This window comes from Triturus cristatus, chromosome 11, assembly GCF_964204655.1.
Source record: "Triturus cristatus chromosome 11, aTriCri1.1, whole genome shotgun sequence".
NCBI lineage: Eukaryota > Metazoa > Chordata > Amphibia > Caudata > Salamandridae > Triturus > Triturus cristatus.
The window spans coordinates 582,751,889-582,777,311 of NC_140594.1; the positions used below are offsets into that span (position 1 = coordinate 582,751,889).

At 43.8% G+C, this 25,423-nt stretch overlaps 1 protein-coding gene across 1 annotated transcript in view; it reads right to left on the reverse strand.

Annotated features, from left to right (window-relative positions):
• Positions 1 to 25,423, reverse strand: part of LOC146785126 (actin filament-associated protein 1-like 2) — a 231,520-nt gene that overhangs the window by 75,093 nt on the left and 131,004 nt on the right. Inside the window, exons 5-10 of the mRNA XM_085633831.1 lie at positions 21,005 to 21,110; positions 19,054 to 19,268; positions 13,570 to 13,746; positions 10,408 to 10,668; positions 4,616 to 4,688; positions 2,824 to 3,041 (exon numbers count right to left, since the gene is read on the reverse strand). Coding sequence (XP_085489957.1) covers positions 2,824 to 3,041; positions 4,616 to 4,688; positions 10,408 to 10,668; positions 13,570 to 13,746; positions 19,054 to 19,268; positions 21,005 to 21,110 — 1,050 coding nt within the window. The remainder of the gene's footprint in view (positions 1 to 2,823; positions 3,042 to 4,615; positions 4,689 to 10,407; positions 10,669 to 13,569; positions 13,747 to 19,053; positions 19,269 to 21,004; positions 21,111 to 25,423) is intronic.

The following is a 25,423-nucleotide window of genomic DNA, read 5'->3' on the forward strand; positions in this document are numbered from 1 at the left end:
GATAGCCACATACTGTGGCATTAACTTAGCAATAGGCGTTTGGCCACAGCCCCCACCACCAAACCTCTTCCCGTTTTCCTCCAGGGCTTGGAGGGCGAACCTGTACTGTTGGTGGTGGGAGATGCGGGGGCCTATGCGCGAGCTGCGTATGGTGGAGAGTGTCTGGGAGGGTGGGAGTGGGCAGGGGGTGCGTCCATCAGCCCTTCCGATCTGCTGCTCCATAAATGAGGCAACCACATAGCACAGCGCCAGTTTCACAGCCGCCATCCTTCCACTTTCATAAAGCTCACCAGGCGCCTTGCTAATGAAAGAAGGCTCAGACTCTTTTATTAAGCACCGGGCACCAGGGGTGGGCTATAAATAAAGCAACACACCATCAATAACATGCTGAAATTGGCTCAGCCAGCCGGGAGGCATTAGCTACACTCTCAGGTTGGGAAGAAAAGGGGGGTGCTAGCGGGGGCGAGGGGAGTTCACGTAAGGCCCTGTCCACTCCATTATTGGTCTCTCTACTGGTATTACAGCCCAGAGCTCTGGTTACCTAGGATAATTCGGTAGGCTACCTCGGAGGGTCAAGCACCTGTTGCGGAGGTAGCCTGTCACCCTTCACAGAATAATTAAAGGAACACCGCACACGCATTAAAAGACAATTCTGTTTCGGTGGTGAGCAGTGTGGTCTCTCGTGCAGTTGTGACCACCGGCTTTGTTATTATTTACAAGGGGCACTTCTGTGGGTGCGCGGCCACACACCTTTTATTAACAGGGCCAGTTGCACAGATGCCATGCTTCCAGTTTCATAAAGCTCAGCAGGCGCCATGCTGAGGAAAGAAGGCTCAGACTCTTTTATTAAGCACCGGGGACCAGGGGCGGACTATAAATGAAGCAACTCCGGTTATAAGCTGCTTCAAAAACTTGCGGGTGAGCAGACACATTTGTTAGTCCCACACAGCACTCTGCTGAATTGTGTATGAAATCTGCATCCTCTGCATTTTTTATTAAAAAATGAATAATATAAAAGTATTTGTACGTTTTCTGTGTATGCTGTTGCCATTGTCCATCTTCTCAATATAAAACTTGAGGCTTCCAAGCAAGTATGAGCGCCAACTGTACCCAGAGCCACGCTAAACTGCCATTCACATGTTCATTATGCTTAGTAAAGGAGATGTAGTTTATTATACAAAGCCTCTGCCAAGCCAGTTTGCAATGCAATAGGTCTCGCATTTACGCGAGTTTAAGCTATTGGCATTGTAAATGACAATGCCTTTTATCATAAATGCAATGCAATATGTCTCTTATTCACGAGAGTTTAAGCTATTGGCATTATGAATGACAATGCCATTTATTTATGTTTTAAAAATGAAAACAAAAATAAAAGGTATTGTCATTTACAATGTCAATAGCTCAAACTGGTGTCAATGCGAGACCTATTGCATTGCAAATGCTTGTTAATTTGGCCATGGATTGCCTGTTATCAGTCAGATGTTGTATAATCTCTATCAGTAGTTCCCATTCTTGTTTTGTGCGCTGTTTCCAGACAGAGGTTGTCCATTCTTCTGGAGCGCATCCATTACCACCCTAGGGATGGTTCTAGAAGCCGTCCCTTCTCACCCAGATGGTCACATTCTTGAACAAGGTGCATATTCTCAGTGAGAGGGTGCACATTCCTGAAGAGAAAGTGCACTGACTGAGTGCCCGCTTTAGGACACAGGGCACCCAATTTCCAATAAATTGTGCCTCTTCTTCATCAGATGATACCTGTCTCTCACTCACACACTCTCTCTCTTTATATATCTCTCTTGATCATGTCCCCCTCTGTCACCTTTCCCATCTGGAGTGCATGCATTCTTTGTTTTTAGGTCTGTTTTTTTAATATCAATATACAAAGTGTGGGCTTTGTGCCCGTTTCTTTCAACCATTGGCTTTCCTTGGTCAACTCTTTTAGCCACTAGTTTGCTACTTTGACAAACGGGCTTGGCTGAACCTAGTGAAATATTCATCTCTCACCTAATGCCACTGACAGGGTGAAAGCTTTCCCCTTCACTCCGCTGCTTGCAATGAACTGTATATGGAACTACTTTACACTATAATTCCTACTGGCTCCCTCCTATGTGCCTGGCCCTAATGTGCTAACAAATAATATGTTAACATATTATTTTAATCCATATTTGTTAAGCACAAACATATCAAGGTTTCAAGGCGCTGGGGGCCGTCGGGGAGATTAAGTGAGCTATTGTCCAGAGTAACAGGGGGCTGAAGTGAGCTGCTGCTGGTGCCGGGGCTCAAACCGTGAGCCCCGCGCCCCGGAGTTAGCCGCTGTGGCTGTGGCTGCTGCGCCACCATCTTAAGCCCAGACCAACTTATTTTTCCAATGCTTGCATTTTCTAATGTTCTGTGACTGTATTCCGACACTTTGAGGCTACACCCACTAACTCAATCCTTGTGTAGGAGAGAATCCAACCTCCTCTGCCTTGAGACAGGTTACTTCTGGTGGTCAAAGCTTGGGTGGCTAAAATGGCTTTCTTAATATACACCAGGAATTTCTTTTCCTTCTATTTTTAAATCACAACTTATTGTATTAGTACATTTTTTACACATCTTCCACTGCTTTTGATTACTTTCCATTAAATGTCTACAGAGAGCTCATGCTTTCTTTCCCACCCTCCCTTTATGACTTGCAGGGTGGTTGTGACAATATATCTACTAGGAGGCCCAGGGCAGAGCCACAAAAGGACAGATCCAGGGGAGTACAAACTTGAAGGAGCACAGAGGAACAAGGCATAATTAACTGAGTCTCTCAATGAACGAGCAGAGTACAGTTCTCACCTCAAGAATTGCGACGTCTTTGCCATGTTTGCTGATGCTGATGCCGTACCTCAGTCCCAGATCAGGGCCTCTACTGGGGGCGATGTCACTTCCTGGAAGGACCACAAAGTGCGCTGGAGGGCCTGTGCAGCCAGAATCCCTAAACATCTGAAGGACACCCCTCTCCACTAAGCACCAGAAACTCTGCCACTGATTACCGAGGAGCATGTTCAAGAAACCTGGGAGGAAAGAGGATACAAAAGGTTGTGAGACTTCTAGGAGAGGCAGGAGAGGAACCAGACTGTGTGATGCTCTGGTGTACTACCACAACCAGCATTAGTCTTTTGCTAGTATAACCAATCCAACCACTAAAGCTCAAATTCAAGGACTAACACTAAACTACAACCTGGTTGTAGGAAACAAGTCTTTGTGGGTCAAGGAAAGCTGCTCTAGGCTTTTCTTTTTGACTTTTTTCTTTCCTGATTGTCTGTAACAGTGGAGTCATCAATCAGTAAGTTCAATGGAAGTGCTTTATGTTTTGACAGTGTTCACCATGCTTTGCTTTCTAGGGAGTGCACACAAACTGCACCACCATCTATAGTTGAGGGTAACCACTGCCCCCTAATATCTAACTATGGGGATGTTGATAGTCAATGGCAGCTAATTTTACGTTCATGGGCTTGGACCTCTTACCTGTCCTCTTGTGGGTATTGGGCGATTGGTCATTCCTGGTCTGTTTAGTGTCCAATAATTGTAATCCTGATTTCCCTGCAGTGTGACAATTGTGTGCTATGTGTGTGAAGAATGTTACATCAGTGTACTGTGACGGCAATACCGGGTGCGAAGCAGTGTTCTAAGAAGGATAAATACCGTCACTCTCAGGCCCACCACTCAGCCCCGCCACAGTGCCCGAACTCTCCTTCCTCTGTTGGGTTTGTTGCCTCCAAGTTAAAGATAGCCATTGTCTAAGGGATCCTTCTGTCTTCTCCCTAGAGTACACAAACTGACACATTTATGATGGTCCACTTCCCTACTCTCAAATGTCCAGGACAAACCCACACTGAGATGCATTTGTCAGGGATTATCCACGGTTAAATGTTTTGCAATGGCTTCTATTGGCCTGGTTTTCTGCCAAGGCTCTTGAGAGGGATAAAAACTAAGCTACGTGAGTCAGTAAACCACCCTTTGTCTGGACTTCACTGCAAACTTCTTGTTGTACCACAACAAACAGTTTTTGCCCAGTGTGCTGCTGTTTTCCCTAAGGCTAGTAACGAGCAAAGGATCTGTCAAAGTTCTGCTGATGTGATTTTCCTGGAAGTAGAGGCACCTAATTACCTGGTGTGAGCAGGATAAACCTCTGACTACGAAGAAGAACAACAGTCCCAGCAGAAGGAAGGTCATCTCAAATAAATGAGTTGCCAAGGAGTTAGGAAGGCCTTGCATCCAAACTCACTAGAACCAACCAAAGGGCCACTGCAACACAGAGAGTGTTAAGGAACCGGAGGGGCCATTTTTGGACTCCAAGAGTGGTGAGCACGTACTGGTCATGCCCTGTACCATCTCTGGGTTTAGGGGAGCCAGTCTCACCCCCATTTCTAACTGGAGAGGAACACAGATGTGTGTCCTTTAACCTAGGACACAGGGAGCTGTCTCATTGACTTGGAACAGTGGTCCTTGTTTTTTGAACCACCTAGGGTAGTCCTTACATTCATGAAGCAGTATAAATTGTTGCTTAGACCACAATCCCAAATCCCAGTTGCACTTGTCCACCTGTCTGCCACCTATGTCCTTGCAAGCAGCTTAAATATCTCACCTGGCTCTTGCGTGGTCACAGGAGTCGGGTTCAGGTTATGGTTTGGTTCGGAGCGTTGTGCAGCACTTTTCACCTGGAAGAGGAGATAAAAGCGTTTTCACTGCGTGTCACCTATAAGGGTATAATGAACCCTAAAAGCACACAGATCACCCCCCCAAATCAGACACAACCCTCCCCAGACTAGGAACAACTTACAAAGTGTAGCATACTGGTTTTCCATAAATCTCAAGCATTTATGCCATTTTTATTCCCTTAAAGTAAACTTATGTTCCACCTCCCCTGTCCCGCTCTACCCAATCACACAGTAAAAGTCAAAGTTCAAGGAATAGAAAATTTGTGTTAACAGCGGTCACATGCACATATCATCTGATTCTGGAAAGTCCCATAAAAGTGTTCGTCTCCTGCGCTGGACATATTTAGCTGTTACCGTCTGGCTCGTTGTTGTGTACGTTTTTTGGGGTCATATTCCAGTTATACCTAATTTTATAACATGTTTTCCTTTCTTGCACACTGCAAACCAGTTGTGGACTATCTTTCCACAATTTCTCCCAATCTTTTTATCTCGTTGGCTTCCCATATCACTCTCGAACTTTTTAAGAAATGGCCACTTCATGGGTATCACTGAAGACCTTAAGACCTGCTAAATCTTGGATATCAGGCCCTTGGAAGATTTATAACTGGGGAACAGTTTCTCAAGTGGAATCAACTCTCTGTTCCCCACTTCTTTACTAGGGTGGAGAGCCCAATGACGTGGTAGTATTTTAGTCTTTCTGACTCAAAAGACTTAGAAGCTGATTTATTTTTAGGGGAACGGTCTGTGGGTCTGCCATGGGGAGGGAGTGAATTTCTCCACCTCCATGGTGGACAGGATTTCCACCTAATTCATAAATGACCACCAACCTGGGAGTTATGTATAAAAGCATTGGCAGGAATTGCTGTCACAGCGGTTCCTGTCAATGCATTTTACTGTTTGCTACAGGGCTGCATCTGAAGGACCCAGCCCTGAAGCAAACAGTATTCTTTTCTTTCTTCCAAAAAAGAAGATCCCTAAATGGGATTTTCTTTTTGAAAAAAAAAAAGTAATGCTCCCCTTGCCATGGGAGGCTTCTCCCATGGTGGCAGGAGTTCATTATAACTGGTTTTACTTTTCCTTGCTGCCGGGTTTTACCTGGTGGTAAGAAACAGGAAAAAAATGACTACATGTCAACCCATCTAAATTGGGCAGGTGAACATGAAGTAATTTCTCCGAAGGCCCTTACTCCATAGGGCCATCAGAAAAGTTTGGTCACAGGAGAGACCGAGTAGTCTTCACGTGACCAAACCAAAGGTCTGCCCACACTTAAATCGGGCTGGCGGTTGCTGATATTGGCAGTGTGTATACTTCATCGCCTTTGCAATGGAGTATACATACAGCCAATTTATAAATCGGGCCCTTAATTTCATGATTTATGAACAAATCTCTCATTACTTTACAATATCATTGTTGCAACTTTGCGAATTCGGTAACCTAAGATGCTAGTGAACAATCAGGGTTATTATTTATGGGTTTAAATGGGGATGGGAATGTGGGAATAATTGTATTTTTAATTAGAGTGTCCCATATCTCCATTATTTGGCAATTATATCTAAGACGTATGCCATTTTAAGTCTGTGTGCTCTAACCAGTCATATTACGCCTCACGGTGTCTTTCCTAATAGCGCCATTTGCATGTGTGGCTAGTGTTTTTCTGTTTGTCATAGTGGCCATTCAAAAACCACCCTCATCTGGGAGGTGTAGAAGTACATACTTAAGTCTGGCATACCAACTTCTTGCAGGATGCTAGAAAGTCTTGGTGTGTGGTTATTCAACACAAACATATCACATGCTTTTTGTATGCCGCTCAAGTCTTGCATTGGGATCTTAAGCAGGAGGGCCTGAAAATGAAATAACAGCCTGGTGAGGATATTCATTTTTAATGTAGACTTCTATCTCAGCCACAAAATGAATCTTGGTACTCATGTGCAATTACCCATTAAATTGTTCCGTGAAGATTTCTTTCTCCATGTCCTTTCTTGTTTACTATGGAATAGCCGGAAGACCAATGGCTCTCTGGAGTTCGGATATATCCACCAGATCAGGATCTATACTCTTAGATAATTCCTTATAATAAAAAATGAATACCTCTCTCTTTTCTTCTTCATTGCATGTTTATCTGCCATCACTTTTCCATATGTTGGGGATTCTAGTATAATCTGCGGCTTGGGTCAGCTCAGCACGCTAGTAATTTGTCCACCTTGCCAGCTTTCTTGCAAAAGTGTTGTTTAAAATATATTAGGGACCTTTCTGTATATTCGTTAAGAGAAGATCAAGCTGTCATCTCAGTTTGGGTATTTCTCTCCAGAAGTTTAAAGTTCTATTGTCTCTGTATTGTTGTTCTCCTATAATAAATTCTTTCTCTAGTTTATCTTTTATTAGGGACCAGTTTCGATGTTGAGCTGCCTTCATGGAAATAGCTTTTTCTCTTATTACAGTTTTGAAGGCATCCCAAATTACTTGTTAGGTCGAGCCTGGGAAGTGCACGCACTGCTCTGCAGGATGCTGTATTCGAGTTTGTATTTGTAGCCCGCCCACTCTCCACCCATATTTGTCATTGGCTTGTGCCATTGTCCTACGTAAATGCTAGCTTCTGATTCGTTAATAGGCTTGTTAGTCCCTCCTTAGTACAGCCTTATCTTCGACTGGCCCTTTTACTTCGGTTGTTACATGGTATGTCTTATTTAGTCTGTAAGCACTATTTTCTTTAATGAGCTTCTCCTACTGCAGGCACGACATGTTTTCCTGCAACATTCAGCATGCCATGCGCGCTTACACTTTCCAAGCAGCCTGGGACAATGGCGGCCGCTTCTTTGAAATGCAATAGGTCTCACATTTACAAGAGTTTGAGCTATTGGCATTGTGAATGACAATGCCTTTTATGTATGTGTTAATTATCAAAACAAATAAATTAAAGGCATTGTCATTTACAATGCCAATAGCTCAAACTCTCACAAATGTGAGACCTAATGCATTGCAAATGCTTGTACTGGGTGTGATTTTTCTGATTGTGGCTCAAATAATTCTTTTTTCAATCTACCAACTCTTCTATGTATACCTAATCTTTTAGGAAAGTTGGATCAAAGCTCCAAGTCCTCCCTTTCCTGCGGTGTCACCCATCAAGACGTTCCAAATTACCGGCACTATTTCAATCCTCTCTCTGATTCCTGATAGATAGTTCTGAAGTCCATTTCTGGACAATTCAGGAGTACAACATATGAATGTTACATTCAGTTTTAAGGCCAACGCCAGCCTGAAGTATGCCCAAGTGCCACAGAAAATGAGCTTGGCCGGCTACATTCTTTGTTTTCATGTTCTGTCTGCCTTTTTTAAAGACCTGCACTTGTCTTCACAATGCGGCATTTTACGTTTACTTATGGGGATGCCTTGTCCATCCAGCAGAAACACATGCAAAGTTTTTTGCAGGATTTTGAAAAAAGCTATTTATTGATTTTAATCTTATGTCAAGCGGTTGTACAGCATTTGCGCCTTTTCATGGTCGTAGGTTAATGAGCATCTCTGTATCATTTTTGCTATTCCCGGCACCGGAGTAATCATGCACAAACAAATATGAAAATCAGAACCTTTTTCCATGGAGTGTGCTTAATTATTTAATTTTAGCAGGGAAGGTCCATTCGTGCTAGGGAGAGTGATCAGAGTTTTGTCTAGTGCCGGTTTTGACTTGCCATAAAGTAGTGCACAGGGTTAATATGCCTGCTGCAAAGAACACGGTCTGTGTGGAACACAGATCTGTATTTTATGTTGATAGCTGAGGGGATTGCTGCTTGTGTCACAGAGATCCTTTTGTTACTGAAGTTCATAAGATTCAACCCTAATATAGAACAGTGACTGTTACAAACTGTTATCAAAGAGTTGCATGCAAACTGCATAAAATAGGTTAGGACGTTCTGTTTTTCCCCCAGTCTTTCATTATCTATTGCTAATGTTGCTGAAAGGGGTTGTTTGGTTAAATATGCATTCTTCTTAGTAAAGCCAGCCTTTACCAGTTCTTTAAAATAAATCATGTTCCTACTTTATTTTGATTCAGTGACATTATCTTGAAAATACAGAATGCTAATTCATCATAAGGTACAGCAATAAACTGATAAAACATTCAGACAATACTGTCTTCAAAATATACAAATTGAAACATACAGTAAGAGGAAAGTGCACAAATAGTGTAATAACGCAACTTCCACCATCACTGGTCACCTCTTATTTTAGGATGATGGGGAAGTAGCCGTCCTCACTTAGGCTGGGAATTCACTTTTTGGTGACCCCTGTCAGCAGAGATGAACAAACATCACAGTACAATTGTGGAGGAGCATCTCCAGTGGTTCTGCAGATTATCATGCTCCCTGGATGCAAACACGTGGCAGGTCGAAAACATGTAAAGAGCATGGAAACAGGCTTATTCAACCTAAACAGAGTACCTTTGTCCAACTAAGGAAAATACAAAACAGTGATGGGTGGATATTTGGTACTGGTCCTATTTGGTCTGTACCAGTTTTTCCCACATTTAAATCGCGGACCTCTATCATACCTAAGGGGTTTGTCTTCCCTGAAATTTGAGTGAATTAATTGCTTGAATTAATCTCAGCCACTGGTAATTATTCTGGCCCTCAAACCATTCCTTTATTTTTAGACCACAATGCCAATCTAGACAGGATCAAGACTTAAACAATTCAGTATTTTTGTCCCAACACTGACAGGAAACCAGGGCCAATGAAATGGAGAACTTCACTTAAATTCGAACACTCCCCTTTAAGGATGGATTTTTTTCCGGGCTTCCCATCTCTTTCCTGTACCATACAAAAGATATGGTTTCTGTTAGATAGGACTGATTATAACCAGTCGAAGGGACTTGCTGATTGACCCAGACAGTATCTACCATGTTCTTTGGTTGTTAGGATAAGCCAATCACAACAGAAGAAGTAGAGTAGAGCAGGCTTGAGGCGCAATCGACATAAAGATATTTGACCAGCAAGCACACATTTTAACCCCTAGCCTACCAGGCAGCTGCACTGATGGGATACAGGGAACAAAGTACATGCAGGTTGTCATGTCAACAAAGGATGAAGGCCATCTGAAGTGAAACAGCCATGTATTTAAGACTCACGTTGAATGCCCCTCCTAGACACCATTCACCCAGCACACGTGTTGACCTCCCTCTCTCCACTCTCTCTCTTTCTGTCTCAGCCCCCACATAGAAGACCATTCAGTAAATAATACACACACCATAGAAAATGTAAAAGCTCTCATGAAAAGGGCCTTGCAGCTATTCATGAAGGGCTAGTATGCTGCCTGCCACTCTAGACCGTTATGCAATGCAGCACAGCTTTTGCCTGTTGTGAAGCAACTTCTGTCCCTATTCTATACCTCTACTACCAAGAGGTAGTGTGTGCTCGCTTCTGCTCAGCATTCACAGGAATACAGAGGGATCAAATATCTATTCTTGACCAGGGGGTTTAATCGTTGTGAACTGTCAAGGAAGTGAGTTGAACAGTTTGTGTGGCTGGGGGATTTCTGCATGTATTTACCTAGACAAACAATAATCTTGAATTTTGCACAATAACCCCATGTAATGTTCACCTGCCTATGTCAACAGAGAGCCTAAGAGGGCCATTCATACATGGATCAGAGTTAGAAAAGCAATCTATGTATCATACAATTTGAGATTAAATCACATTTTACATGTTTATTAGAACCCACAACATACCTGGGGTGAATGTCTGCTGCTGTCAGCAGTAGACTGGGGCGCAGGCTGGCTTCTGTCTGTGACGGGCTGTGGGGAAGGCTTGGTCCTGTCTGTACTGGGCTGCGGAGAATGCCTGCTTCTTTCTGCGCCAGGCCGCGGCGAGTACCTGCTCCTCTCCTTGCCAGGCTGAGGTGAATTCTTACTCCTGTCTCTCCCGGGCAGGGCTGGGGAGTTGTTTGAAGGTGGGTTCCAGAGAGGAGAGCTGCTGACATCCTCAATCACCTAGCATAAAAGAAAAAAAAAACTAACGTTATACAGAGTTGAAGATTTGCTACATAGGCTGATGCCTTTCAAATTGTGTATGTTTAATAAAAGGATTGAAGACAGGTTCCTGAGAAAACATTAACCCTATTATGCATTTTATTTCTATATTTAATTTCCATCCTGCATTTCCAGAGGGTACAATCTCCAGCTTTACCTTCTCTTGCAGCTTCAGTGTCTGAAAGAAAAGCTAGACTTGTGTAACACTGGGGCAGCCAAAAGTGATGGGGTAGCAGTGTTTAATTTGAGCCGGTGGTTTCGGGTGCTCGGCACCGGTACTTTATTGTTAACACCGGCTCTTATGACAACCTGCCACATGGTGGCGCTGTTTGTCTTGTTTTTTGAGGAGCACACAAGCTGTTGTTTAATAATTATATATACACATTCAAATCAAAAATACCTGCCACCCACAGCTATAAGAATAGCTTGGCGGCATGTATTAGTAATTTTTATTTATATTCAAAGACTGAATCGTCACACTTGTATGAATGTGATGGGTAGTAGTGTCATTGTCAGCGCTATTGAGAGCAATGGGTGGTGCAAGCTGCAGTGGGCCCCTGACAAGGGCCCTGGCACTTCGTTTTTTTTTTTTTACATTCATATGTACCTTCACAATATATTTTTTTTGAAGGTATGTAGATGTGGAGTTAAGTACAGTAAATATATAGATATCTATTCTAGCTTGCTTGATATTTTAGTTGTTGATATTTTTGCTTGCCACAATATTTGGATAGAGCAACATTAAAAACCTCGATACATTGACATACAACTGTGCAGCTTTTGATAAGGCGGAGTTTCCACCTTGGGGTTCCATCTTGCATCACAGACAACCTAAGCTTTGCTCTCATTTATTTTAGGTCACATGGAATGCTTTGGTGAAACACTATCCAGTTATTGATGGCTTTCCTTCTATAATTGTATATTTTCTTAATAATTCGTTTTTTTTATTACTGGTGTTTTATCATTTTTGCAATCTTTATTATCATATACATTTAGAAGAAGTCAGTGCACGCCCGCTCACCTCCTTTAATCAGCTTATGATTCCCATGCTTAAAGTAGTCTACTTGTTGTCTTTGTACTCTAATATTATATTAGGGTCTTCGTAACAATACGTTATTTAAATTAAATTGATAAAAATAACCTTTGCTTGGAAAGCAGCTGAAATAACTCCTAGGCCTTGATTGTCAGTGTGTTGGTGTTTTCTAAGACATGCTTAAACCCCTGTTTGCGCAGGGGTTGGGTGGTAATTACTGCATCTGGTAATTACTGGGTGCGTTAAATACACAACCCTTCGTTAAATTTCAGTAGTTCAAACCTGCTGGAATTGAACAGGGGAAAAGTTTATGGTATTTACTGTACGATGCCGATATTGGAGTGGTAAGCACCAAAATCCAGGTTACACCTCAGTAACTCATAATAGTTGCTATTTATTGCACCTGATAAATACCGTACCCCACGGTACCATTATGTATCTATTGTAATGAAAAAAACCTAGATTCTGACAAACTCAGAATCAGTGTCCTAGTATTTGGCGTAACCATGGGAGGTGCTAGGAAAAGGCACCCTCGTATTAGACTATCCAGAGACGGGGGGAGAATTAAGATAGATGAAGAAGGGATATGTGGACAGACGTGCACCAAGGTACAAACCATAGGGCCTTTTATTGAAACAGGAGAGAAGGCGGGGACTATTGCAGCTTTATCCGTGATATTTAGGACATCAAGATTTGGTTTCTGTCGACAGTTTCTGCGGCTGGGCATAGAGGTACATATTATGATTTGCTTTAATACCACATTAATCAAGAAGAAGGAGAGAGAGGTACGTAGTGGACCTTGCCTCCTGGATCAAATAGATAATGAAACGAAATCCACTAGAAAGATTAAACTGATATCCTTCCAGATATAGTAGTATTCCTTAAGGGAAAAGATTTGCTTTTCTTAACATAACCCTCACCCACCAAAAGGTCCCTTGGTGGGATGCTTCATCATCGGGCCCTTCCTGCCCGGCTGCGGGACGGGGCGTGCTGCAACTGACGGAGACGTGGGAGCACTTTCTGGAAGGTGTGGGCTATATTACTAAAAGATAGGAGTGGAAGGGTCAGTGAGATAGTGAACAAAAATTCTAAAAAAATACCTGGCCACTAGGTCTCTTCTAGTACTATAGCTCACACCTTCCAGAAAGTGCTCCTACATCACCGTCGGTTGCAGCATGCCCCGTCCCGCAGTGGGACGGGAAGAACCCGATGATGAAGCATGCCACCAAGGGACCTTTTGGTGGGTGAGGGTTATTTTAAGAAAACCAAATCTTTTCCCTTAAGGAATACTAGTATATCTGGAAGGATATCAGTTTAAGCATTCTAGTGGATTTCTTTTGATTGGCTGTAATACCAGCCTGTGGTTACAGGAGACAAAGTGCTATCTACTGCATACCTGAGCTGCTTCTCAGAGATGCTAAATGGCTGGAGGTGCACTGCCAGTAACTAACACTTCCTGGTTGGCAATGGAAAGGCTTGGAGATGCACTTCTTGTTTCTATGGACTCCCAGTCTGTAATAAGAACTGTTTGGAGATAGACTTGCTCTCTGGGTTCAGCAGCTCAACAGGCACCACCTTTCTATGGTGGGGGCGGGACAGGTCATGGTGATTGACAAGTCTACCTGGAGTAGAGTGGGCCTCAAATTGTGGTTGTTGTCTGTCTTAAGAGGGTACAGAGATAAAGGTGCAATAGAGATACAACGACAGTCTGGGATGGAAACATCTAAAGGTGCACTCTCTATCTGAAGAAAGTTCTAGGTGGGCCCCGCGCTGCGCCTGCGGTAACTCTGCACTGAGCATACTGGCGCTTGTGGGTAACACCTCCAAACCTTCCTCCACTCCTCCGCCTGTTGCCGGCTCTGGAACCCCATCACCAGTGTCTCTGAGCTGCTGCAGATCTTCAGTTCATGCTGCATCTTCTTGCTGTGCTTGGGCTTGTAGGCCACGCGGCACCCACGCAGGTCCAGCTGTAGGAGGGGCTGGAGGTCTCTAGCACATTTGTAACACTGCAGCAATGACATAGAAAGGGAGCAAGGTCACATGTGAAATACTGCAAATGAGGCAGCCAGAAACGCAGGATTTCAGACAGAAGTAGACTGAACTACTGGAAAATCAGGAGACCACACATAAGTCTGGCACCTCACTCCACAGTAATATATTATTGGGTGATTAAGATGAACCTACACTGTGCATGGTGGGCACTGGTTAATTTGAGCTGGTGGTTTCTGGTGCTCCGCACCGGCACTTAATTGTCAACACCGGTGCTTGTGACAGTCTGCCACAAGGTGGCGCTGTCTTGATAATTTAGAGAAAACCACAACATCAGGTAAATAGTAATATAAATTAACAATTACTATTACCTGCTGCTGAAGCCATTCTTATAGCTTTGGGGGTCAGATATAATCCGAATTGTCACACTTGTAGGAGTGTGAGGGTTAGTAGTTGTGTTAGTAGGGTGCAAGCTGCAGCGACCTGCTGACGAGAGCTCTGGTACTTATTTATTTATAAATTAAGCACTGATGGTGGGTAATAATTGGTGGGATCATCAAATTCAAACTGCCATAAATTTACATACACTGAATAAGAACAAAGTACCTACCTGTAACAAGGGGCTTACATCTTGCTCTCTATGGTACAGTCCCATTCTTTGGACATCTTCAATATCTAGTGATTACGTCTAGAATTGTACATAGTCCTTGAAAAGGGTAGACGTCGGGTGTGAATGTAGTGCTACTCTTCTAAGGCATCAACAAGAAAACTCCCATGCCCCATGCCTCTCATGATTATTGGATATTTTTTTAGGATGTTTCATATCACTCTAGAACAATATGCCACGTTTTGACTAAGCTACTCCCTATCTATGACTTCCCACATCAAACACATCGCCAGATCTGCCAGACTATCTCTACTCTTCCCAAAAAACTCAAACCTTTCTTCCCACTGACTGACCTCTGCTTGGTCAGTCAGTCTGCAGTTATCTCCTGCATCGATTACAGAAACTCAATAATCATCAGAGTCCCTTAATACAGTCTTGCACCTCGTAAAGCCATCCTCCACTACAAGGCCCATTTAATCTCCAGCACCCACAAATTTGATCACATCTGAACACTAAACGTCCTACATTGGCTCCCCATTGATGCCCGAATTAAACTCAAATTAGCTTGCATTACTTTTAAAGCAATTCACTCCCCTTTTCCAAACTGCCTAAGCTTTGCCACAAAAATGTCTTTGTTTGCCCTAAGTTGGCAGGGTATGCCCAGACGTGGGCCACTCGCTCACTTTTCCACTGGATTAAAGCTAGCCTGGCTGATGAGGGGTGTTACCCCGAAACCGGTCCCAGGACGCTTGTTTGGAGTCCAGAAAAGACCTGGCTTGGCAGTTCGGGCTGGACTATTCCCATGAGGAATAGGGTCAAGACTGATTTGCATATGGCTGGGTCTGAACTGGGGTGGCGAAGTGAACCAAAGTACAATAATGGATTCAACCCCGATCTGTGACTGGGGGCGAGTGTCTGAAAAGTTTCAGCGCTCCGTCCATCTTTTCCTTGTGTTTGCTTTTCTACAAAAATAACTGGAGGCATCAAACCTCTTAGAAGTAGAGAAATCCTCAGATTTGAATCCAAAGATTTGAAAACCATCCGAGTCCTTCAGAAGAGCAGCACTCTCCCTCTGGAACTCACTTCTTTCTGAATGAAATGCGCTGCCAAGAAGACCTATACACCTTCCACAAGCACCTAAAAACCTATACTGGATATGTCCACTAGGTGGTAGAGTTGACCCACATTGTGATTGATCGAGGGCTAGAACGGAAAACAGAATTTACACCAGATGTGAAACTCATGTTTTGCAGTTTATGACTGTGAACCATCTGGCCCTGTACCGTGTCCGCATTGTCTTGTATCGACTACAACATATGGGACAGAAAGAGAAACCTAACATCATGAGCCTGCCCTCCAACATGATACGATTCTGGCAAACGGAAGGGAATCCGGGATATATGTCTGCAGAGGGTACCTCAGTCTGTTAGAAGGAAAAGTTACTTTATCTGTAACAACCGTTTTTAAACTTCTTGCTGTTCTAGAGTCACAAACAATGCATTATTCCACCATCTAATGGTCGAGATTTCAGTTTGAGGTCAGTCGCCCTTCTTAGCAGTCAACTTGGCCTTCAAGTGTTTCCCTCTCCAGCAGCACGGTCTTTGGCGCGTTGTAGTGTCAAGCTGCTCTTTTCTCTACTTTGCTTTGACAGTGACTCTAGACCTACCCTCCCCCTTGTTTTCAGAAATGTCGGTGGGATCTTCCAGTGGTACACACCTGTGTCAGATGATAGTACAGTCCAGTCGGCTGGTACTGGGAGGACACTTTTGTAGTCACCAAGTTAATACAGGGAGGGAATGAATCAATAAAGGCCACTAGGCCCAAAGCTAGAAAACACCACTGATGTATTGTATTGTATTTTAATTGCATTTATAAAGCGCTTACTACCCCTGACGAGGCGTCAAAGTGCTTTTTCAGCGAGTAGCACGCTACTCCGGAACCCAGAAGGATTAGTGGTGAATTAGTGTAGTGAAATATAAAATAAATTTGAGTGATGGATATGTTAGTCTGTTAGTTTGATTGAAAAGGATAGTGGAGGGATAGAAGAGGGAAAGGTTTGCATTTATATAGCACTTGCTACCCTTGATGGGTGTTGAAGCGCTTTTCGGCGAATAGCACGCTACTCCGGAACCCATAAAGGATTAGTGGTGGATTAGTATAGTGAAATATAAAATACATTTGAGTGATGGATATGTTAGTCTGGTATTTGGATTCAAAAGGATAGTGGAGGGATAGAAGAGGGAAAGGTTTGCATTTATATAGCACTTGCTACCCTTGATGGGTGTTGAAGCGCTTTTCGGCGAATAGCACGCTACTCCGGAACCCATAAAGGATTAGTGGTGGATTAGTATAGTGAAATATAAAATACATTTGAGTGATGGATATGTTAGTCTGGTATTTGGATTCAAAAGGATAGTGGAGGGATAGAAGAGGGAAAGGTTTGCATTTATATAGCACTTGCTACCCCTGATGGGTGTTGAAGCGCTTTTCGGCGAGTAGCACGCTACTCCGGAACCCAGAAGGATTAGTGGTGAATTAGTATAGTGAAATATAAAATATATTTGAGTGATGGATATGTTATTCTGTTATTTGGATTGAAAATGATAGTGGAGGGATAGAAGAGGGAAAGGTTTGCATTTATATAGCACTTGCTACCCCTGATGTGTGTTGAAGCACTTTTCGGCGAGTAGCACACAACTCCGTATTGTGAATATCATAGATTATCACGGACGGTTGACCAAAAAGCTGTGATCTTTGCTCCCTGACACGGTCATGTATTAATGAAATCATACTCTGAACGTTTTCTGTTGGTTCATGATGACTTTGACTTGCCTGGACATACAACAGATAAGTTGACCTTATTAATGGTTTTACCATGGTTCACATTAAACAATATCACGCGAAATCCTGCAATTATGTTTTATTCATGTGTAATGTCCATGTATCACAATTCTTCATTGCTCATGCAAGTAAAACAATCCTCCTCTTGCGGTTTGAGGTCTAACGAGGGAGGCTGCAAAGACAATTCTAATGTTTTGGGAGTGAAACATTGCATAAAAAGCAATGCTTTTTGGAATTCCACAGAACACGGCCCTAGTCAGCTCGGCGCCCTGCCAAGGAACATTAAATCAAACTCTTAAAGCATTTACATTTTCAATATTCACTTGTGGCAATATGTCCTAATTATCACTATAACTGTCTTGCACCCAGAATGACCTGTGCTAGTGCTAGATAATTGTAAAATATAGTTTCAGTTGTGCTTGTCTTTGACTTCTTAGAGGAAAGCGTGGATCCCATGCATATAATGCAGCCTGCTGAGTCTCTGGCAGCTCTGAAGGAGCCACACTTTGGCCTTGGAGGTTTTAGAGAGACCCCTGAGCATTTTCTCAGCTTTGCAGGCCCAATGGCTAGATACACGGCTCTGAGGCATAAAGGAAATCTAACATGAGGGCCAAGGATGCTCTGATTCACACCAGATGAAGTAGATTTGATAGTTTGTTTTAAGATATAGGGCCTCATTTATGAGGCCCGTTGCGCCATCGGAACATCACTTTTTTTGACGTTCCGTGGCGCAGAAGCCTGCGTGATATTTATCAGGCAGCACTGAGACACTTTTTTTGGCTTAATGCTGCCTCATAAATATCAGTTCCTTTAACGCAGTGTTCTGCGTTAAAGGGGCGTGCAATGGGTGTTGCTGGGGGCGTTCCCAGCAACATCCATGGCCTTTTAACACTGCCCCAGATTTACGAGAAATCGTAAATCTGAGGCAGCGCCAAAAGCTTTCGCCTCCCCAGGGGAGGCGTAAGGGAGGCGCAACGGGGAGAAATATCTTTATTTCTCCTCGTTTTTCCTTTTTCTAGGGTGTGCTGCATTCTGCAGCACCCATACAAAGAAGAAAAACCTCTTGTGATTATTTTTGTACAGAAAGGTTTCCCTTCCTGTACAAAAATATTCATCCCCGCAACGCAGGCACCCTTGCACCATGGTGCAGAGGTGCCTGCGTTGGCGCAGGCAGCCCATTGTGCGCCGGCGCAGGGGAAAAGGACAGGAATGCGCTGCATTTTATAGATCCGGCGCATCCCTGCCATTTTCTTTTGCCGTAGGGAAGCGCAGCAGGAAGGCCTGCTGCGCTTCCCTACGGCAAAACCTCATAAATCTGCCCCAGAGTATGTAACTTATGTCCCTAATAAATTAAACTTGGAAGTCAAGTACAAAAATGCAGCAGTAACTAGAAGAACATGGCATCATTGTTTTCCTACAGCGCTCCATGTAGATCGACGTGAACTGGATCGGCGACAGGACTTTAACCCTCATCCCAAATGGAATGGGTTGCAAAAGCCTCATATTTGCATGATATGGTAATTTCGCTCTTGATTCTTTTAAAATTCACTGGTCATAAGCTACATGTGTGATCTCTGGAGACACATCTAGCAGTGCATTAAGTGGAATAACCCCCCTAGTCCTCTGAGATTGCCTTTTAGGATGAAACTAGTTTTGTTTTCAGAGTTTTATTGAAAGTCCTCTACTTTCCACTGGGGACACCTACCCCCAAGCAAAAGAGGTCTTAGCAGTGCACACTCTGGTCTAGTGATGTACTTTTTAAGCATAGGAAGCTGACATTCAGTAGTTCCTTACACCATACATTGCCTTAGCTGGTTTTAATTTTTAAAGTACATAGTTATATTGTGATGGCACCACAGGCTCCCTGCAGCCTTACCAGCAGTAGATGTTCTCGAATAATGAAAAGCTGCTTGGCCCACTGCCCGAGCCATTTCTTCCTCCAGAGGAAGCCACATATCTGGGACTCGGCTCGGGTTGGGCCATCGCTCACGCCAGCGCTCGCCGACCACTGGATATAGTGAGCCCGGTCCTTCACGCAATCATCCTCCTCCCCATAGGACTCATAGTGACTGCTGTCCGTGTCAGCACTACCTGTTGGGGCAAGTACACCGAAATAAACCATAAGCCATGCATGTGGTGGGCGGAGGTGCCTGTGTTGAGGGCAGGACTGAGAAGAGCGAACAATGTTAGATTCAGTGATGGGAATGGATTTTTATGTTGGATTTAGGGATGTAGGAAATGACAAGTATTGGGTGTGTGGCGCTAAAAATACATATTCTGGGTTGGTTGAGGTTAGGGTTGACAAGAGTGAACTGTGTTAGGTTTGTTGATAGGCAGTGCTGCCTGTGTTGAGGTTCGGGTTGTCAAGAATGTACTGTGTTAGGTTTGCTGATAGGCAGTGCCGCCTTTGTTGAGGTTAGGGTTGTCAAGAGTGTACTATGTTAGGTTTATTGATAGGCAGTTCTGCCTGTGTTGAGGTTAGGGTTGCCACGAGTGTACTGTGTTAGGTTTGTTGATAGGCAGTGCTGCCTGTGTTGAGGTTAGGGTTGACTAGAGTGAACTGTGTTAGGTTTATTGATAGGCAGTTCTGCCTGTGTTGAGGTTAGGGTTGCCAAGAGTGTACTGTGTTAGGTTTGTTGATAGGCAGTTCTGCCTGTGTTGAGGTTAGGGTTGCCAAGAGTGTACTGTGTTAGGTTTGTTGATAGGCAGTTCTGCCTGTGTTGAGGTTAGGGTTGACTAGAGTGAACTGTGTTAGGTTTATTGATAGGCAGTTCTGCCTGTGTTGAGGTTAGGGTTGCCAAGAGTGTACTGTGTTAGGTTTGTTGATAGGCAGTTCTGCCTGTGTTGAGGTTAGGGTTGCTAAGAGAGAACTGTGTTAGGTTTATTGATAGGTAGTGCTGCCTGTGTTGAAATTAAGGTCGCTAAGAGTGAGCTTTGTTAGGTTTATTGATAGGTAGTGCTGCCTGTGTTGAGATTAGGGTTGCTAAAAGGGAACTGTGTTAGGTTTATTGATGGGTAGTGCTGCCTGTGTTGAGGTGAGGGTTGACAAGGATGAACTGTGTGAGGTTTAATGATAGGTAGTGCTGCCTATGTTGAGGTTAGGGTTGACAAGAGTGAACTGTGTTGGGTTTGTTGATAGGCAGTGCTGCCTGTGTTGAGGTTAGAGATGACAAGAGTGAACTGTGTTCGTTTTATTGATAGGCAGCGTTGCCTGTGTTGAGGTTAGGGTTGACAAGAGTGAACCGTGTTAGGTTTGTTGATAGGCAGCACTGCCTATGTTGAGGTTAGGGTTTACAAGAGTGAACTGTGTTAGGTTTATTGATAGGCAGTGCTGCCTGTGTTGAGTTTAGGGATGACAAGAGTGAGCTGTGTTCATTTTATTGATAGGCAGCGTTGCCTGTGTTGAGGTTCGGTTTGGGAAGTGTTACCTATGTATGTTTTTTGATGGGAAGAGCTACCTGTGATGGGTTTAGGGTTTAGAAGTGCTACCCTTGTTAGTTTAGTTATGGGTTAGCGCAAGAAGGATTGTGTTATGATTAGGCCTAAGAATGCTTAACTTTGCATGAGTTTGTAATGGTAAGATGTGTCTGTTTTGGTTTCAGTAATACGGAAAGTTGTCTGTGTTGGGTTTGGTGATGGGAAAACCTGTCTGTATTTGCAACAGGAATACGAACAATTGCAAGTGTCCATTTAGTGATGAGAAAGTATACCTGTGATGTGAGTACTGATAAGAAGAGAGTATGGTTGCAGTAAATTTCCTGTATTCTGTGCACAACCAGTTGCCTTTATTGGTGACTAGTTACGCAAATGGTTACGCATAGGATTACCTGCATTAGAGTGCCCGCGGGGGCTCACAGGCTCCGCTTCCTCGTACGAGTCATCCTGTTCCTGTTGCTGAAGATGGATAGGGAGCCCCAGCTTTGCCCTTTCAAACTAAAATACAGAAAATGAGAAGTGTTAGAACTTTTGATCTGTGGATGGAATCCCCAACACATTATGCAGCAAGGTTTGCTGCCATAGAAAGTCTTCTCACCCCAGTCCTTATAGAAAGAAACGATAGGCAGGGCCACAGAAATAATGTGATTCTGCAGCGACTTTCGCCTAATTTTGGATTATCCGCATTTGCGACGCACTCCATCATCTGCCACATATTCTGCAGATTTTGACAAAAAAATTGTTACTAGCTCAAACGGATCAAAACTTACAAAACATATGGTGACTCAGGTTGTTGCGCAACAGAAGGTTTTTCGCAACGGTTGGCTGGTCATCTTTCTGCTGCGTATTTCTGTTTTTGGGTGTTAAATTGGTACTATTTATGGTGAACTGTTTACTCGGACACTGTACCAGGTTTTAAAATGACATTATAATGAAGAAATACTATCACAAAATGTGCCGCATTATGCTGCATAATTTGCCTTTTCTTGCCGCATAATTTAGTCAACCCTGTCGCATAATTTGGTCCTCTACTGCAGCATAATTCCAGTGGCCCAGGCGATAGGCAGATAACTCTCTGTACAGGTGCATCACCCACTTTCCAATTGGATAGACTGCTAGCTAGAAGTATTCTGCACAGCCATGTGAGGTGAAGTGAACTGTATCAGGCAGGTGAGGTTTTGTCTTAATGGGTTTTTAGGAAAACACTTTTGTACATTATCGTGCAGGGATCAACGTGAACACAAAAACATGCACCATTCAAAGTCAACAGATTTGTATTATGTTTGGTCACACAATAACACGCATCATGTCATAAGTAAAAATAAAAATAAACAAAGGGCCCTTTGCACTTCCAGAAGAAGATACAGTCTGCAAGATGGTTACATTTTGGAGGACCAGCTTTGAACATTCACATATGTCTGACTGACTGCATTTTGAATGTGCACTCTCTGTATGGGTTTCTTGGCACTACATCCTGCATAGACCAGCCCAACGCTATCTCATGCTGTAACATGTAGCCCTGCCTTCCCACATTCACATACAGTGCTGCCTTGTGCAGGCGTACAGCACTGTACTGCAAACAATCATGTACCGTTCTGCTTGACCCAATCACATAAAGCCCTCTCAGGTCACCTAAAGCACTGCTTTCTCCATAGTCATATACATGGCTTCCTCCTGTGCAGTCTCGTATAACAAAGCTGACAAGTCCCCGAGATACACAAAAATACTCTCATCCTCCCAAATGCAAACAGACACCATCAAACACCCAGACACCAACACGTGCTATCAGATATCCAGAAATCCGAAGAAGCATCATTGATCATGGCAAGTATAACAAACTCAGCAAGCTGCATTGTATTGTGACACAGCCCTTACTAATACTGTGTGTATTTCGCTTGCCTAAATGTATGGAGCGTATAAAATGTTCGCAACATTAGTCAACTTAATAATGATGAAAGCAAACTGTTATAATTTCAAATTAACTAAGAGAGAGAGAGAAAAGAGGGGGCGATGGAGAAGAAAAAAGTAGGACAGAATGCAAAAACGGATGATGGTCAAGGGCGATTTGAAGGCAGGACAAAAGGCATGAGAGAAAAAAGAAAGCCATAAGAGAAAGAGGGTGAATGAAAGAGCAAGAAGGAAGACGGTACAGAAAGAGGGAAGAAAGAATGAATAAAGGACTCAATATATTAACTGATGGAGTGAATGAGGGACAGAAGGAACAAGCATTGGCAAACCCAATAGGTCTCCCCTATGCAAGAGCTATTGGTTTTGCCAATGTCTTTTCGCCATGTTCTACATCAGCATGGCTAAAAGTTAGTGATGTGATGTAGAGTAGAGTGGCGTCAAAGAGAGTGGTGCAGAGCAGAGTAGAATAGAGTGGCGTAAAGTGGAGTGACGAAGAGTTGCGAGGAGTGGGGTAGAGTTGAGCGGTATAGAGTGGCATGGAGTGGAGTGACGTAGAGTAGAGTGGCGTGGAGTGGAGTGGGATAGAGTGAAGTGCAGTGGCGCAGAGTAGCATGCGGTTGAGTGGAGTGGGGTAAAGTGGAATGGAGTGGCGTAGAGTGGTGCGGAGTAGAGTGGCATGGAGTGAAGTAGCGTATAGTATAGTGACAGACGTAAAATGGAGGGGTATGGATTGAGTAGAGTCGCACAGAGTGGAGCGGCATAGAGTGGAGTGGGGTAGAGTAATGTTGAGTGGAGTAGATTGGTGAAGAATGGAGTGGTGTAGAGTGGATGGCATAGAGTATAATGAAGTTGCGTAGAGAGGCGTACTGTAGGGTAGGATAGAGTGGAGTGGTGTGGAGTTGCCTTAGAGTAAAGTGTTGTAAAGTGGAATTACATCAAGTGGTGTAGAGTGCAGTGGTTTAGAGTAAAGCGGAGTGCTGTAGAGTGGAGTGGCGCAGAGTGCAGTGGCATAGAGTGGACTGTCGTAGAATAGAGTGGTGTACAATAGAGTGGAATAAAGTGGAGGGGAGGGGCGTAGAGTGGAGTGGGGTAGAGCAGATAAGAGTGCCATAAAGTGGGGTGTAGAGTGGCGCAGAGTTGAAGAAATTGCCATGGAGTGGCATAGAGTACAGTAGCATGGAGTGGAGTAGAGGGGCATAGAGTGACATGGTGTGGCATAGAGTAGCATAGAGTGGAGTGGTGTAGAGTGGCATGGAGTTGTGTGGAGCGGAGTAGAGTTGAATAGAGTGACAGAGTAGAGTGGCATAGAGTGAAGTGGAGTACAGTGGAGTGGCATAGAGAAGAGTGGCGTAGAGTAGAGCGGCATGGTGTGGCATAGAATGTCGTGGAGAGAAGTGGCATTGTTTGGCATGGAGTGGTGTAGAGTAGGGTGGAGTCGCATCAAGTTGAGCGGCGCACAGTAGAGTGATGTAGAGTGGAGTGGCATAGTACAGTCATGTGGCATAGAGCAGAGTGGAGTGGCATAGAGTAGAGTGGCCGAGAGTGGAGTGCCACAGAGTGGCCTGAAGTGGAGTGGCTTACAGTGGCGTACAGTGGAGTGGCACGGTAGAGTGGTGGGGATCATAGATGAGTGGCATAGAGTGGAGGGGTGTGGTGTGGAGTGGTGTAGAGTGGCATGGAGTGCAGTGGTGTAGAGTGACGTGGAGTGGGGTACAGTGGTGTGAAGTGGCAAAGAGTGGAGGGGCATAGAGTGGAGTGGCGTAGAGTAGAGTGGCTTAAATTGGAGTGGCGTAGTAGAGTGGTGTGGCGTAGAACAGAGTGGAGTGGCCTAGAATAGAGTGGAGTAGAGTGTGGTGGCGCAGAGTGGCATGGAATGGAGTGATGTAGAGTGGATTGGCATAGAGTGGCATGCAGTGGAGTGACGTAGAGTGGAATGCTGTAGAGTGGCATGCACTAAAGTGGCGTAGAGTGGTATGGAGTGGAGTGGCATACAGTGGAATAGCATAGAGTAGTCGCAGGTGAGCCCTAAATATGAGCAATAAACAGACAACATGGACAGATGGATAGACTAATAGGATGGATTGAGAGATGAAAGGAGTGGAGAATAGTCAGAGAGAAAGAACAAAAGCCATGATAAAGGAAGCAGGGAAAGAGAGTGAAAAGTTAAATGTCACCCTAGTTAAGAGTCACTCCTGCCATACCAGCCACAATTAGAAATCATCAAAACAGTTGCTATTAAATCAGGAAAATTATCTCACTCTCCCATATACTTCTGTCAGCATCTGGGAATTTTTATGGGGTCGAGGGATAAAAATAGATTTAACTACTTCTGTAAAAGAAAGAGAGTTTTGTCCCAAACGATGCAGACTCTCTGTGAAGTGTAGAGAGTTTCACGCTCCAAAATCAGAGTTTTACGGTCTAAAGCCAGTCTTCATAAGTGTGATTACACAGTCCTCTTCTTTCGAAGGCAGCTGCCTCTTTGGCCTCTGCTTGCTGAATGACGTCTGCAAAAGGCACATCCAGTATGAAGAATGGGTTTGTGGCAATACCCCACGATGCAGACGTGTCTCACATGATTGGACAAGTTTGTGTCACCTCTGCAGCCACAGTGCATTCTGGTTTTTGAAGTCCACCTTTTCACATTTCATTCCAATGATTATAAACATCTCCTAGACTATTTATTGGCACCAGTGTTTCAAGGTAATCTCCTTTCATCAGAACAGCCTGTAGGTCTTGTTTAGAGTGCATACCTTCTTGTTTATTTTCAAGTGGGTTGTACTCTTGCTTTTGAAGATAATTTACAGTTGACAAGCAGCATGAAGAGACTAATGCTCCTATATGGCATCAAAACACTGTCTCTCCTCGAAATTACAACAAGATGGACACTAACCCAACAGAAGTAG